General features: G+C 45.3%; 1 protein-coding gene and 1 non-coding gene across 3 annotated transcripts; both read left to right on the top strand.

Annotated features, from left to right (window-relative positions):
• Window positions 1-4,463: 4,463 nt before the first annotated feature.
• On the top strand, window positions 4,464-4,535 carry Trnam-cau. The gene has a single exon. It is a non-coding gene; the product is annotated as a tRNA-Met (tRNA).
• A 4,627-nt stretch (window positions 4,536-9,162) lies between these two features.
• On the top strand, window positions 9,163-11,254 carry LOC6532269 (ras-interacting protein RIP3). 2 transcript variants are annotated; one of them, XM_002093005.4, is made up of 3 exons: window positions 9,163-9,320; window positions 9,643-10,873; window positions 10,949-11,254. In XM_002093005.4, exons 1-2 carry the CDS (start codon window positions 9,188-9,190, stop codon window positions 10,503-10,505), a joined length of 996 nt encoding a protein of 331 aa, XP_002093041.1. In that variant the 5' UTR covers window positions 9,163-9,187; the 3' UTR covers window positions 10,506-10,873; window positions 10,949-11,254. The 2 variants fall into 2 exon arrangements, with proteins under 2 accessions (XP_002093041.1, XP_043063011.1); XM_043207076.1 differs by having other exon boundaries at window positions 10,922-11,254.
• Window positions 11,255-11,751: the final 497 nt, after the last annotated feature.

The following is an 11,751-nucleotide window of genomic DNA, read 5'->3' as shown; positions in this document are numbered from 1 at the left end:
CAAACGGCTAAATCGAAATGCACGGCTTATCCGAATCTTATCTAAATTTGGGTCCACGACATCTTGAACACTCATAAGAGTTCGAGGCGCCTCGACTTTTCTCCCACTCCTTCGCAACGCAGAAGTTGCAGGGTTTCTGGGCAAGAAATCCACGATCGTATTACACACACATGATAGGCCGACGACGATCCATTGAGGAAATTGTGGAAATTTTCATTGAAAATGAGCGGGCGCGTCGTTGTTTGTGAAAAACGACACGTCTCTCTGGTTATCGTCTGTGTTAGAAATGGTTTTGAATTGGTTCGCCATGGCTGAATGGGAGACATGACTGGGCTGAAAAAAGCTTATGTTTATTGCTCTTCGGCTTTCGTGCCTTTAATTACTACGGTCTATTTGCAAGTTTCCGTGGAAACGCAGTTCAGGAATGTCCCGAGATCATACGTACATGTGTTCCTGGAAATCGGGGAACAAGGTGTTGCATGAAATACAGCAGAAATCCATGTTCCATGTCGAAAAACTAGACTCAAAATAACTAAAAAATGCTGGCAAAAACCAGCGACACAGTTCAAATTTCCCAGGGGAACGGAAGGCTAAAAAATACCGATCATAATTTTATGACTGCTGCGGCAACGACGTCTCGAGATGATTTCACGTCTTCCTCGCCAGATTTCAGGAGACTGGAACTGAAACGGAGCTTACTTTACGACTCGCGAGTGTTTCGCCTGAATGACAAATGAGCAGCGCCGCCGAAGAACCAACAACAGGTTAAAAGCAGCAGAAATCTGAAGAAAAAAAGAAAAACTAGAAAAGCACCTCTTGAAATACAGAATTTAAATACCCTACGTCTAATGATAAATTTTAGTTCACTTGCAACAATTATAATTTATATTTTATATTATTCCTTTTGAGATATTCAAACACATGCATTTTCTGAAAACGTTTCGTTTTATTCAAAGCATCATTATAATCTTAACATGTAAGCATAATATTTAAAGTGTATTTAAATCCAAAGGCAAGAGGGCCGCTATTTGCAAGCCATAGAAACTTGTGGAGGATGCGATGAAGATGAGGATCACATGTCAATCAGCGGGCGGGCACTTGCGGTGGAGCAACTGGTTGTTTTTACTTTTTTTTTGTTGAGGAAGGGGTATTCATATGTGTATAATATATTGGTATAGGGAATCGGGGATAAGGGATGAGGGGATCCCGAAGTATCCCAGAGATGGCGTTGCAGATATGCAGCCGCATGCCGCGCCGCGTGCATTGCATGTTGAAATCCAATACCCGTCACTCAGTCCCGCTCCTCGAGCCCCAATCACCAATCTCCAATACGATCCGATCCGATGCGCATTGAAATCCCAGTCCCAGCCGAACTGATTCCATTCCAATCTCAGCTGAGCTGAGGACATCTAGTTGCCATTAAAGGGGTGCTCTGCCCTGTCACTCTCCGGTGACATCCCATTAATGACTTCGCCTTGGAATTCGGAACCGATTTCGTTTCGCTGCACCGATAAAAATTGTAACACTTCTCCTGGCAATTGCAAAATATGATAAAAACAAATGCAACATTTTATACTAAAATATACAATACTGCTGTACTATACTTTATAATTACTATAAATGAAATATTTTTCACTACACCATTTAAGTTAAATCCAAATCTTGGGCAGCATTTTGTGAACAAATCCCTTTTTTCCAGTGTCGTTTATTTATAAACATATTTTGCATATGGCCAGCGATGATGATTGGCGATTGGTGATCCAAGATCAGAGATCCCACTTGCAGTCGAGGCTTCTTGGCTTCGACTTTTTTTGCTTTAGCCGCATCCGGCCTGTGTCCATGGTTTTTTTCAGGTTTGTTTAACTTGTTGTTGTCCGTATGGTAACTGAATACTAAGTTCGTAGCAAAAAAAGTTTCATTGAGGCGTCGATGATCGCTGAGCTTTTGTTTACTCACTCACTCACTTCACTCGCCCCCTTTTTCCCTTTTTCCTTTCTCCGGGCGAAACAATAAACTCAATTGCGTGGGAATGGGAACTGAAACAGAAATGCTTTTTTTTGTTTACGCATGCCCATAATCGCCGAGCTCAGCTGGATTCCAGACTCATAATGGGCCGATTGATTCGCGTTTGGGGTACGCAGATCATGGGACTAAATCGCATACTTAAAACATATAAAATGTTTCTAATTTCTGTTATTGTTCTAAAATTGAAATAACGGAAAGTCAAGCATTCTAGTCAAAGAGAAAAATATATAGGAGGCAATGAAAGAGCGGTAAATAATGCTACCCGATGGAAGCCAAATAGAAGTTGACTCATTGAAACCGAACTATTCGAGGATAAAACAAACTCAAAACATGGCTTCAAGAGGAAAAGCAAACTTAACCCAAACTCAAACCCCAATCGAACTGCTGAGTAGCTGCACTGAAATAAATTCTGAATTTAAATTCTTAAAGTTTCATAAATAACTTTACATATATTGTAGTCCTTGGAGCTAAAAAGTTTTGTTTCACAAATAAATATTTTAGTTAAGTATATAAATTTGAATCTATGAAGCACAGTAATCTTATTTTTCTGAGTGTGTTTCGCCAAAAGTGAAACAGCAGTGAAAACGGCGGCAGAAGGCAAATGAACTGCTGTCAAAATAACCCCAGCCCGTTGTTAGGGTAAAAAGGACACTCGGCGACAAAAGGCGCACAAAGGACATATCGATGGAAGCCAAAGTGGGAATGCGAATGGGAATCGTGCAGCCGGCGTTTCGATAGTGTGAGCAACAGAGACGAGAATGAGAGAGAGAGAGAGGGATAGTGTGTCAACCAGGTGAACTGATCAGATGCGATTAGGGATTATTATGCTATTACGCAGGATACGATTAACAATGCCCCTCGGCCAGCAGGCCAACAACAACTGCGCCGCACGCCGCCACATATGCTGCAACATATTCCGTTCCCTCGGATCCGGAAAATATATCCCCGTACTCGGTTAGGCAAATGTGCGCTGTATTTTTTGCTACCCTAATTGACTGGAAAAACGGCAGTTGGAGGGCAGTTGTGCAATGCATCGCATCTGCAGGATAACTGCGCTCCTATACCAAAAACCCGACGGCTGCCTTTATTTGAACTGCATTCTACCCATCCGACACACCGGGCTTTTTTCACTTTCCCCGTGTTAATTGCGAGCAGCTGAGGGGAGTGGGAATTACGAGTAAATATGGCATTAAATATTGATCACACTTTCGAGTAATGTGTGGTTTGTGAGAGGCTGATCAGATTTGAAAGTTCCTAGATGTTTAATAGGCTTATTTGCAGTAGTGCGAATTAATGGTAATAAAATGAAACTGTGCTAAGAGATATTATTCAATAATAATAAACTTCTGTTGTTTTCGGACTGCCTTATCGGCATATTTACATCTCAGAAAAATAACAATTTCGGCCAACTTGATATGTTGTTCTGGCACCATCTTAAGGAAATACTTATCAGCATAATGAAACCCATTTAAAGTTGCGTTAGGAGCTCAAATTGCGCTTACAGAATTGATCCTATCTGGGTGGAGTTATCCTCATTAGTCGAGCGACAGAGATGGTCGAGTTCGGATCCGTCTAGACGGTAATAATGGCCACGGGCATTAGAGGCTTGCCAAAAGTGAGACATTTGGCTGCTGCAACTTCATTTGGGACTGGAACCAGGTAGTCGGCCGGTAGTGCAGCAGCAGCCGCCTCTTGGCACAAATATTATGGCCACAATCCGCTCTTCTGGTCGACAACACAACACCAAGTCCCACTCCCCTTGTCCTTTTTTTCGCACAAATCGCAGCAGGTGGTCAAAACCCACGGATTCTGGTGTGTGTTTTTGGTTTTTGTTTCGGCCTCGTCAATTTGTCGCCAGTTGCTAATTGCTTACATTTTCCGCCAGGCAGCCCCTTGCTGCCGTTGTTTTTACTTTCAAGCCACGAGATGATCGAGCCAAGCCAGGAAGGCCACTTGCCCACTTGGCCACTTGTCATATCTGGGATGATGGATGGGAACGGAGAGCCGGTGTCGTGCGGTGGCAAATGGCTTCTTGAGCCGCTTAAGTCCACAAAAGAGCCCAAAAGTGGCTTCCTGCCGATGACTTCGTCGCGATAGCCCACTCGAAAAGGGGCTAAGCTGACGTCTCAACTGAAAGTAATCACTCCTCAAAGGGAGTCGTTCATCCTGGCTACCCCGAGTCCCCTGATAAAGTATTTTGTACCTTTAAATTAAATAACTCATTTACCTAAATTAATCTGATGCTCAATTAAATGGATGTGCTCCAGAGTGATTCAGTATGGCAAACTAGCTGAACTAAACAGAGGTATTACATGAGTTGTAAGGAAGCATTGTTTGATAGAGGTATACCAATTTATCAATATACCCAAACAAATGCAAATTTAAAGTGCACTAATTTCTCGTTGTTGCACAGCGAACTTGGCACAGATTTTCATGCAAGCAGAGTGGCGCAGTGGAAGCGTGCTGGGCCCATAACCCAGAGGTCCGAGGATCGAAACCTTGCTCTGCTATGTGCTTAGGTGTTTTCCTTTTTGGGAAATATTTGCCTAAAATATGTTATATATTATATAAACTAGAAGCGTTTAGCGTTTAATCTTCATTGTTTTTAGCAATGCTGTAAGAAACTAAAATCGTAACAGTTTACTTTGTACTTTGAGTTGAATTTCGATGGCAACATTTTCCCATGAAAGTACCATGTCCGGCGAAAAGCTGGGGAAATCTCAGATGCCCACATAAATCTTTCGGCCATCCATGCGGGTTCGAGTTCTGAGATTTCAGTTCTAAATTCCAGTTCGGGCTCGGGGTTCTCCTTCTTAATCAGCTGCACAGTTTCCGATGCCAAAATGTGAGGAGCAGATATCACACAGCTGCTCGGGGCATTCCACGCACATGTCCACGATCCGAATGAGATTTCCTCCGATTCTGGGGTTAAATCGTGGAGAAGGCGGTGGCCATGTGCTGCTCTTCAGTTTGTCGACGGCGGCGGCTGCATGCCATAAAAATGATGAGGCGAACTGGTTGCCAGCCGTCGATGGAAGTCGCTGATTGGTTCCCCCTCCAGAAGATGCTGATAGTTGCCAAATGTTGGGATAAGTCCGCTAAATAAATAATTCACATTTGTGAAACATCCCACTAGAAGCGAAATGAATATTACTTTGTACAAAAAGCAAAGTAAGCTCTCTCTAAAGATTAGTAAATATACTAATGGTGCAGTGATAAAAAGGGAGAATATGCAGTAGCCAAAGCTCGTTCAGTTAAAATAAATAATATATAATTACCCTTTTTAACCCAAGTAAAGTATTCCCGCTCCACGACCCTCAGAATCTGGCATATGTGCCATGGAAGTAGCCAAGCTGGCATTTCTGATGCCAGAGTGCCGGCAGCATGTGTGATCGTGGATTGGGAATTGGGATTCGGGAATCGGGGCGAGGAAAGCGCACACATGTGACGTGGACAGCTGGGAGGATGAGGATGTGGATGCGATGGAAGGGCCTTGCCGAGGGGGTTGGGCGGCGAGGTAGGGAGGGTGAAAGGCAGGCAGAAACAAAGGCTGAAGCATACCGAAACGTCCTTGCCCCGCAGCAGGAAGCTACATATGCGCAATCATAAAAACTTGAACGATCGACACGTGTGCAGAATTTCCGCGCGCTCGCCGGCACAAGGCAAACAAAAATCGCCAAGGAAAATGTCCGTGGAAATGTATCGCATATGTTGAATGGATGCAGAGCATTCCCAGACTGCGATATCGATAGACTGCCAATGGCAGAGCAAATCCCCTAGGCAGCTGCTCCAGGCTGGCCACCAAAAACGGTAGCCGTGCAACTTTCTATGCCCATGCAATCAAATCGCAAAACGCACCGCAAACGAGGGAAGCTGTGAGTTTGTGACTCTAGGAGGCTGTGAGGCTGGGAGGCTGGTGAGAAGTAGGGAAGCTGGCAGACTGGGAAGCTGGCAACTTGAGTATGAGCCACTGCAGCCAAGCAGCTGCCAATGCCGATGGACGGACTTGCTGCCTGACTTTCATTAGCATTTCTAACGGCCAACGCAGCTGGCAAAGACGAACTCCACTCCACTCCGCACAGGCCAAACAAACAGATGCTGCCGGCCACCGAGGCTAGGAGTAAGTAGCCTCTGGACGCTGGACGCGAACTGGATCGATCCGAGACGACATCGTCATCTGGATGGTGGACGGGCAGACTGGTGAAATGTATCCAGGTGCACTCGAGAAAACTGTGTGATTGATTAGGTATATTTAGGCAGGGAAGGAAAGAGGGGACCATTGCAGACATAAATTGTTGAAATTATAGTTTATATAGAGGGGTTACATATCCAAAAGTATGCAATAAAAGTGGCTAAATCCATGGACTTTCAGTGATTTTAAGACCATTACAATTTCATTAGTTGGAACATTTCCTACAGGTATTTCGCGCAGTGTATGTACAACAGCTGTACGTAGACTGCATTTGCGTTGGAAATATTTTTAATTGCTATTGGAATTTTTCCATGTGCGCCTCGTGGACATCTTTCATTCGCTTGCGGATTTCGGACTGCGGATAGCGGATTCGTGTGGGTTGCCAGTTGCAAGTGGCCAGTTGGCGAACTGTATCGCAGCAGTTGGTCTGCAACAGTTGCAGTTGCATTTGCAGCTTGCAGCCGCAGCATTTGCTGCGTGACAATTGTACGGTTGGTATTGAATTCAATTAAAGCCGCTGGCCAAAAGCAAGAGCTGCAGCCGCTGACCGTTTGACATAATAACTGGCCACATTAGCAGCAATTGGCAGTGGTCAATTAACTTTTTTCTGCACGTTTTCGCTCTCCTTTCCCCATTTTCCCCGTTTTTCGCCACGCTTGTCGCGCTTTTCCTTATTTGCAACATTCATTGACACCTGCGATTGTGGAGTTGCAGGTTGCTGGTGTTGCTAGTGCTGCAAGTGCTGCTGTCGTGTTCATGTTGTTGATTGGCAATCAATTTGTTGGCCGTTTTTATGATTCGCAGTGCGTCAATGTCAACTAACTGTTTTTCTGCCGCTCTCTGGCAGTTGGTAATTTATTATGTTGTTGCAGTTGCAATTAACACGGCAGCAACATGCTGCGTTTACCACAACAATGGCCAAAAGCTGATTTGTTGCATGTGGGAGTTGCAGTAGCAGTTGCAGTCGCTTTTGCGATGTTGCTGCTGTCGATATGCGGCGCGTGTTGCAGACGTGAAGCCAGCAGTCTGCCAGTCTAACAGTCTAGCAGTCTACCAGTTTTCAAGTCAGCCGAACCCAGACATATGGCCGAGATAAGCGGCATAATTATGCAAATTTGTTATAACAATCAGCGGCACCACAGCAACAACAAATGCAATTCCAAGACGACGGCCACATTTTATGGGCAGCGTTAAACGCCGTCAACAGCAATTGCCATTGCAATTGCCATTTATGGGGCGTTAGAACCTAAGTTAGTACATAATCACTGGTGATAGTTTTTATTCATATGCCGATATCTAATACCAGTCTGCTCTAGACTTGGCTCTCCTATTGATGAGTCCCGTAGGATGCAAACAAAGCCTTCATAAATCGCCTTTAGCCAGACCACAATAAACTTGAAACCTACGTTTGAAAATTTGAATACAAACATTGACAATTGACAGAGTCCGTCGACGATATTGGGTAGCAACAAATCAATTGCAGCAGCAGCAACATTCTCGTGCATATGGCAGCACACACTTGAAAAAATGTTTTATTCTCAAAGAATATCTCACACATTAAAGTCCCTTCATAATACTCTTTATAACTTTATAAGCATAGGTAAATTGGTTTTGATTCCTGACTTTTGTGTGGTGCTGTTTGCATTTGATAGAACATTTGCAGCATTTGAAAGCCCTTCTTGTTTCTGCGAGTGCCTTTGGTATTCAGATTCCTCAGTGGCTAGGCTACGATCATTGTTTTCCATTCTCCATTCTGGCTGGTGACTACGCATGCATAAATGCCTTTATAATCATTTCGTTGAACAAAATTTAGACGTCACTTGGCTGTCAGTTGGGGCTTGATCGCCTGACGAGCTGGACATGTGGAAGACTTTGCAGGAGCAACAATATGGTTGGAGGAGAGCCAGGGCACCAGATCATGTCCATATTTGCATTTTTGAAATGACACATGGAAATTTTCGATGTTTTGCCTTTTGAAAGCGAGCGGCCAACAGATTGACAGCAGCTGCAACTGATGACAACAGCAACATGAGACACACAGCACAGCACAGCACAGCAGCAGCAGCAGCCACAATGGCCTGGAATGGCAAGCGAAAGTCGTGCGCAAATCCGACCAGGCGACAGCATATGGATATGCTGCATATATGCTGGATATATGTGCTGTATGGGTATAGCCGGAGATAATTGCTGTCGCATATTTTCCACGTCCACTTGTTGTCGCCGACTTAGCTGCAGCAGCAGCAGCAACAGCAACAGCAGCAACATGTGTTGCTCTCGACTTTTGGCCGGCTGCCTTTTTGGGTTACGGCAACGGAAACATGTTGCAACATGGCCAACCGTCTAGCGTCCGGCTGTGCAAATATTTGGAACTTCCCCCGATAGGAAGCTACTTTGCGGGCCATCATTATCATTATGGCCAGCACATGTGCGCCAAATAGCACGTGTTTTCAACGCATTTCGCCCCACTGTGCGACCAAGTTCAATGTCTGGCACGGCAGCAGCACCAACAACTACAGCAACATTAATACAATAACAACCCGCGAGAACAAACAGCAAATATGTAAGCGCAAAAAGCGTTCCAGAGAGATTTTATAATTATACGGTATAGGCATTTTCTAAATGCTCTGTAAATAACAAAAGTTGTTATAAAAGTTCCTTTCCCAAAATGAAATGATAAAAAAGGGATATCATGAAATGGAAAGTAAAATCTATATTTTTATAAAAAAAACTTTTACCCATATGGGATATTGTATGCAAATTTTGCAATTCCTAACTGAAAAGCGAGTGCAGTAAACAAAGCCGATTTGCGGTAATCGGCGGTGAGTACACTGCACCTTTCTCCGAGTTCTCTGAGAGAATTCCAGTCGAGAGCGGCAATTGCATTGAGAGAGAGATAGCACTCACGTCTCTCCTGCGCCAAGGCAGTTTAGAACCGCTTTTTGCTCAGTACGCCAATAAAGACGCTGCCACATGGACATGCACAGGCTGATCTTCGAGGTGCAGCAGCGGCCGGCTCTCTGGGACTCGAGGCATCCGGACCACGCCAACCGCCCGGAGACGCAGCGCCTCTGGAACGCGGTGGCGGAGGCCGTCGGAATCGATGGTGAGTGCACTGCGCGGAATCGGGGCTTAGCTCTTAGCCATTTTGCTTTAAGATAGCAGGAACTAACTTGGATTCAGTTAAATACAATGGCCAACATAATTTTTTTATGAATTACCATTTTAGGATCAGCATAATATTATTTAAAAATATTTTTGGATTGCTTATTCCAATGTCTGTATTATTTTAAAGTATTATCATTTTAAGTCATTGTAAAATATAAATTTTGTAACTTAAGCATTAACTTTTTTCGGTGTACGTTATAATGAGTGCATTGTTTACGTTCTCTTTTTCGCAATCGCACATTGGCTCTCTGGCATTTCAGTTGAGGTTTGTCGCACCAAGTGGAAAAATTTGCGTTGCAGTTATCGCCGCAGTAACCGGCGAAGTGGCCTCCTGAAGCACCAGCAGACGCCCTCGCAGGGTCACCAGTGGTCATATGCGGAGGCCATGAGTTTCCTGGACGGCCAGCGATTGCTGGGGGAGGAACGTGATAACAGCAACAACGAGGAGGAGGAGATGGAGGGTGCGCTGAAGACTGAAGCCGAGCCCATGCTGTCGACCTTTAAGAGCGAGCAAGTCTCGGCTGCGGATGAAATGGAGGCGGACAACGATGCGCTGATGCGCGAATTCCAGAACGTGTCCACTCCGCAGGCGTTGCGCAGGCTCTCCGAGAACATCTCCTTGGCCAGTGCGGCGGCGGAGGAGCAGGTGCCTCCCACTGCCTCCCAGATGAGTCCGAACTTGAATCAGGGAAGTGCCATTGCGGCCGCAGCAGCCAGCAGTTGCCATTGCGCGAAGAGGGTGGACGAACAGGTCAACTTTCTGGAGAGTCTGGAACGCGAGGAGCAGCAGCTGATGCAGTCCACCAGCCAGGATCTGGCCAGGTGCAAGAGTGTCCTCCATGTGGGCGACTCCGACTACAACTACCTGATCAGCTTTCTGCCGCTGATGAAGCAAATGACGCCCTACCAGAACGTCTACTTCAGGGCCAAAATGGGGGAGCTACTGCTGCAGACAATGCAGCAGCCGCCGGTGCAACAGCAGTCGCAGCAGCGACAGCCGCAGCAGCAACTGCAACTGCAGCCTGAGCAGCAGCAGCAGCAGCCCTCGCAAATGTTGTTGAACCAACAGCAAATGGCCTTGGATCAGGCGCAAGTGAGCACAAGCTCCACAAATTGGAGCTGAATCGGGGGATTGGAGCCGAACAAATGAGATATACAATGCCCTTAATGTTAAGTGTTGGAACTGGACAAGAGCGCGAGCCCCACTGTGCGCATGTCCAGTGCACAGTGGTGCAAGTTCGCTGAGATTGAGATTACTTTCGAATTTCATCAATGCACATAAAGAAAATTAATAAAAAATATATTTTTTTTTTAAGTTTTCAAATCGAGGGGCTTCTTTGCTTTCGTCCTTGCAAACTAAAATCGATTACCTTGTGGTTTACCAGGGCTCCCTTTTTATTATTCTTCTTCTAAGTGGGCTGCTTTTTTGAGTGCCACACTATTGGTTTGACATTTGCTGAACTCAGTCGAAGCAAAAAATTAACTTGACGAGTAAGTAAAAGAAATTGCCGTGTAGGTAACAAACGAAATACAGCTAAGTCCGTTTTGTGTGCTCCCCAACTAAAGGAAGACTTTATCAAGAGATGGCCAAGAAAATTTTGTCATCGGCAGCCAAAGCAGATGATGTGCAAATCAGTACAGGGATGCAGACCATATATAGCCTTAGCGTGAATAATCCATCCGCATTTTTAACGCAAATGGTATTGAACCCGCTTCTGATCGCCCTGACAACCCAAGACGAGCAGGCCAAGGCGGAGAAGTTAGAGCAGATACTTCAGATGCTGAAGCAGGTGAACAACAACTTGAAGAGTCAGCTGTCTGCAGAAGCTCAGGCAATGTTCTAAATGATTAAATACAGCGATGTTATATTTATACGATTGTTGCACTTTCGAAGTTTCGATTGGGTGTCACCCAGACTCATCCGGAATGCTATGCCAATGATGCATGGCACTATTTTAGTACAATTATTGAGCCCTCTGCCCGCGTGCGTTCAATGCACTTCTGGATCGCTTCCAGCTGCAAAGCAAGCCCAAGATGATAGTGACAATCGTGTGGGCGTCCGAGTGGATTCTGCGGCTTCAGCTTCAGCTTTTCAGCCTTATTGCCAGCTGCAGATGCAAGGGCATCCGACGTAATCTCGCCTCCGGCTGCCCACACATGTCCGCATTGAAGAGGGGAAAGGGAAAGGGGGAGAACCAGGGATCGCCCCGTCGCCTCAATAAATTACTGCACACTAGAATGAACCCCATCAACGACGGTGGTCCTGCTTTTTCCGTCCGTCTGTGTGTTAAAAGCCAAGTCCAAACTTAACATGACCATAAAAAAAGAACGCGGCTTGAAAAGCAAACAGAGGAGGGGAATAGGTCGCT

Source organism: Drosophila yakuba, chromosome 3L, assembly GCF_016746365.2.
Source record: "Drosophila yakuba strain Tai18E2 chromosome 3L, Prin_Dyak_Tai18E2_2.1, whole genome shotgun sequence".
Lineage (NCBI taxonomy): Eukaryota > Metazoa > Arthropoda > Insecta > Diptera > Drosophilidae > Drosophila > Drosophila yakuba.
Note: the sequence above shows the minus strand (reverse complement) of the source record. Positions and strands in the feature narration are given on the sequence as shown.

What these genes read in the sequence shown, in the direction of transcription:
- LOC6532269 (XM_002093005.4), top strand. Translation starts at nt 9,188, where the DNA reads ATGGACATGCACAGGCTGATCTTCGAGGTGCAGCAGCGGCCGGCTCTC. An exon ending in GGAGGCCGTCGGAATCGATG is followed by an intron (nt 9,321 to 9,642) that starts GTGAGTGCACTG and finishes CTGGCATTTCAG; the next exon opens with TTGAGGTTTGTCGCACCAAG.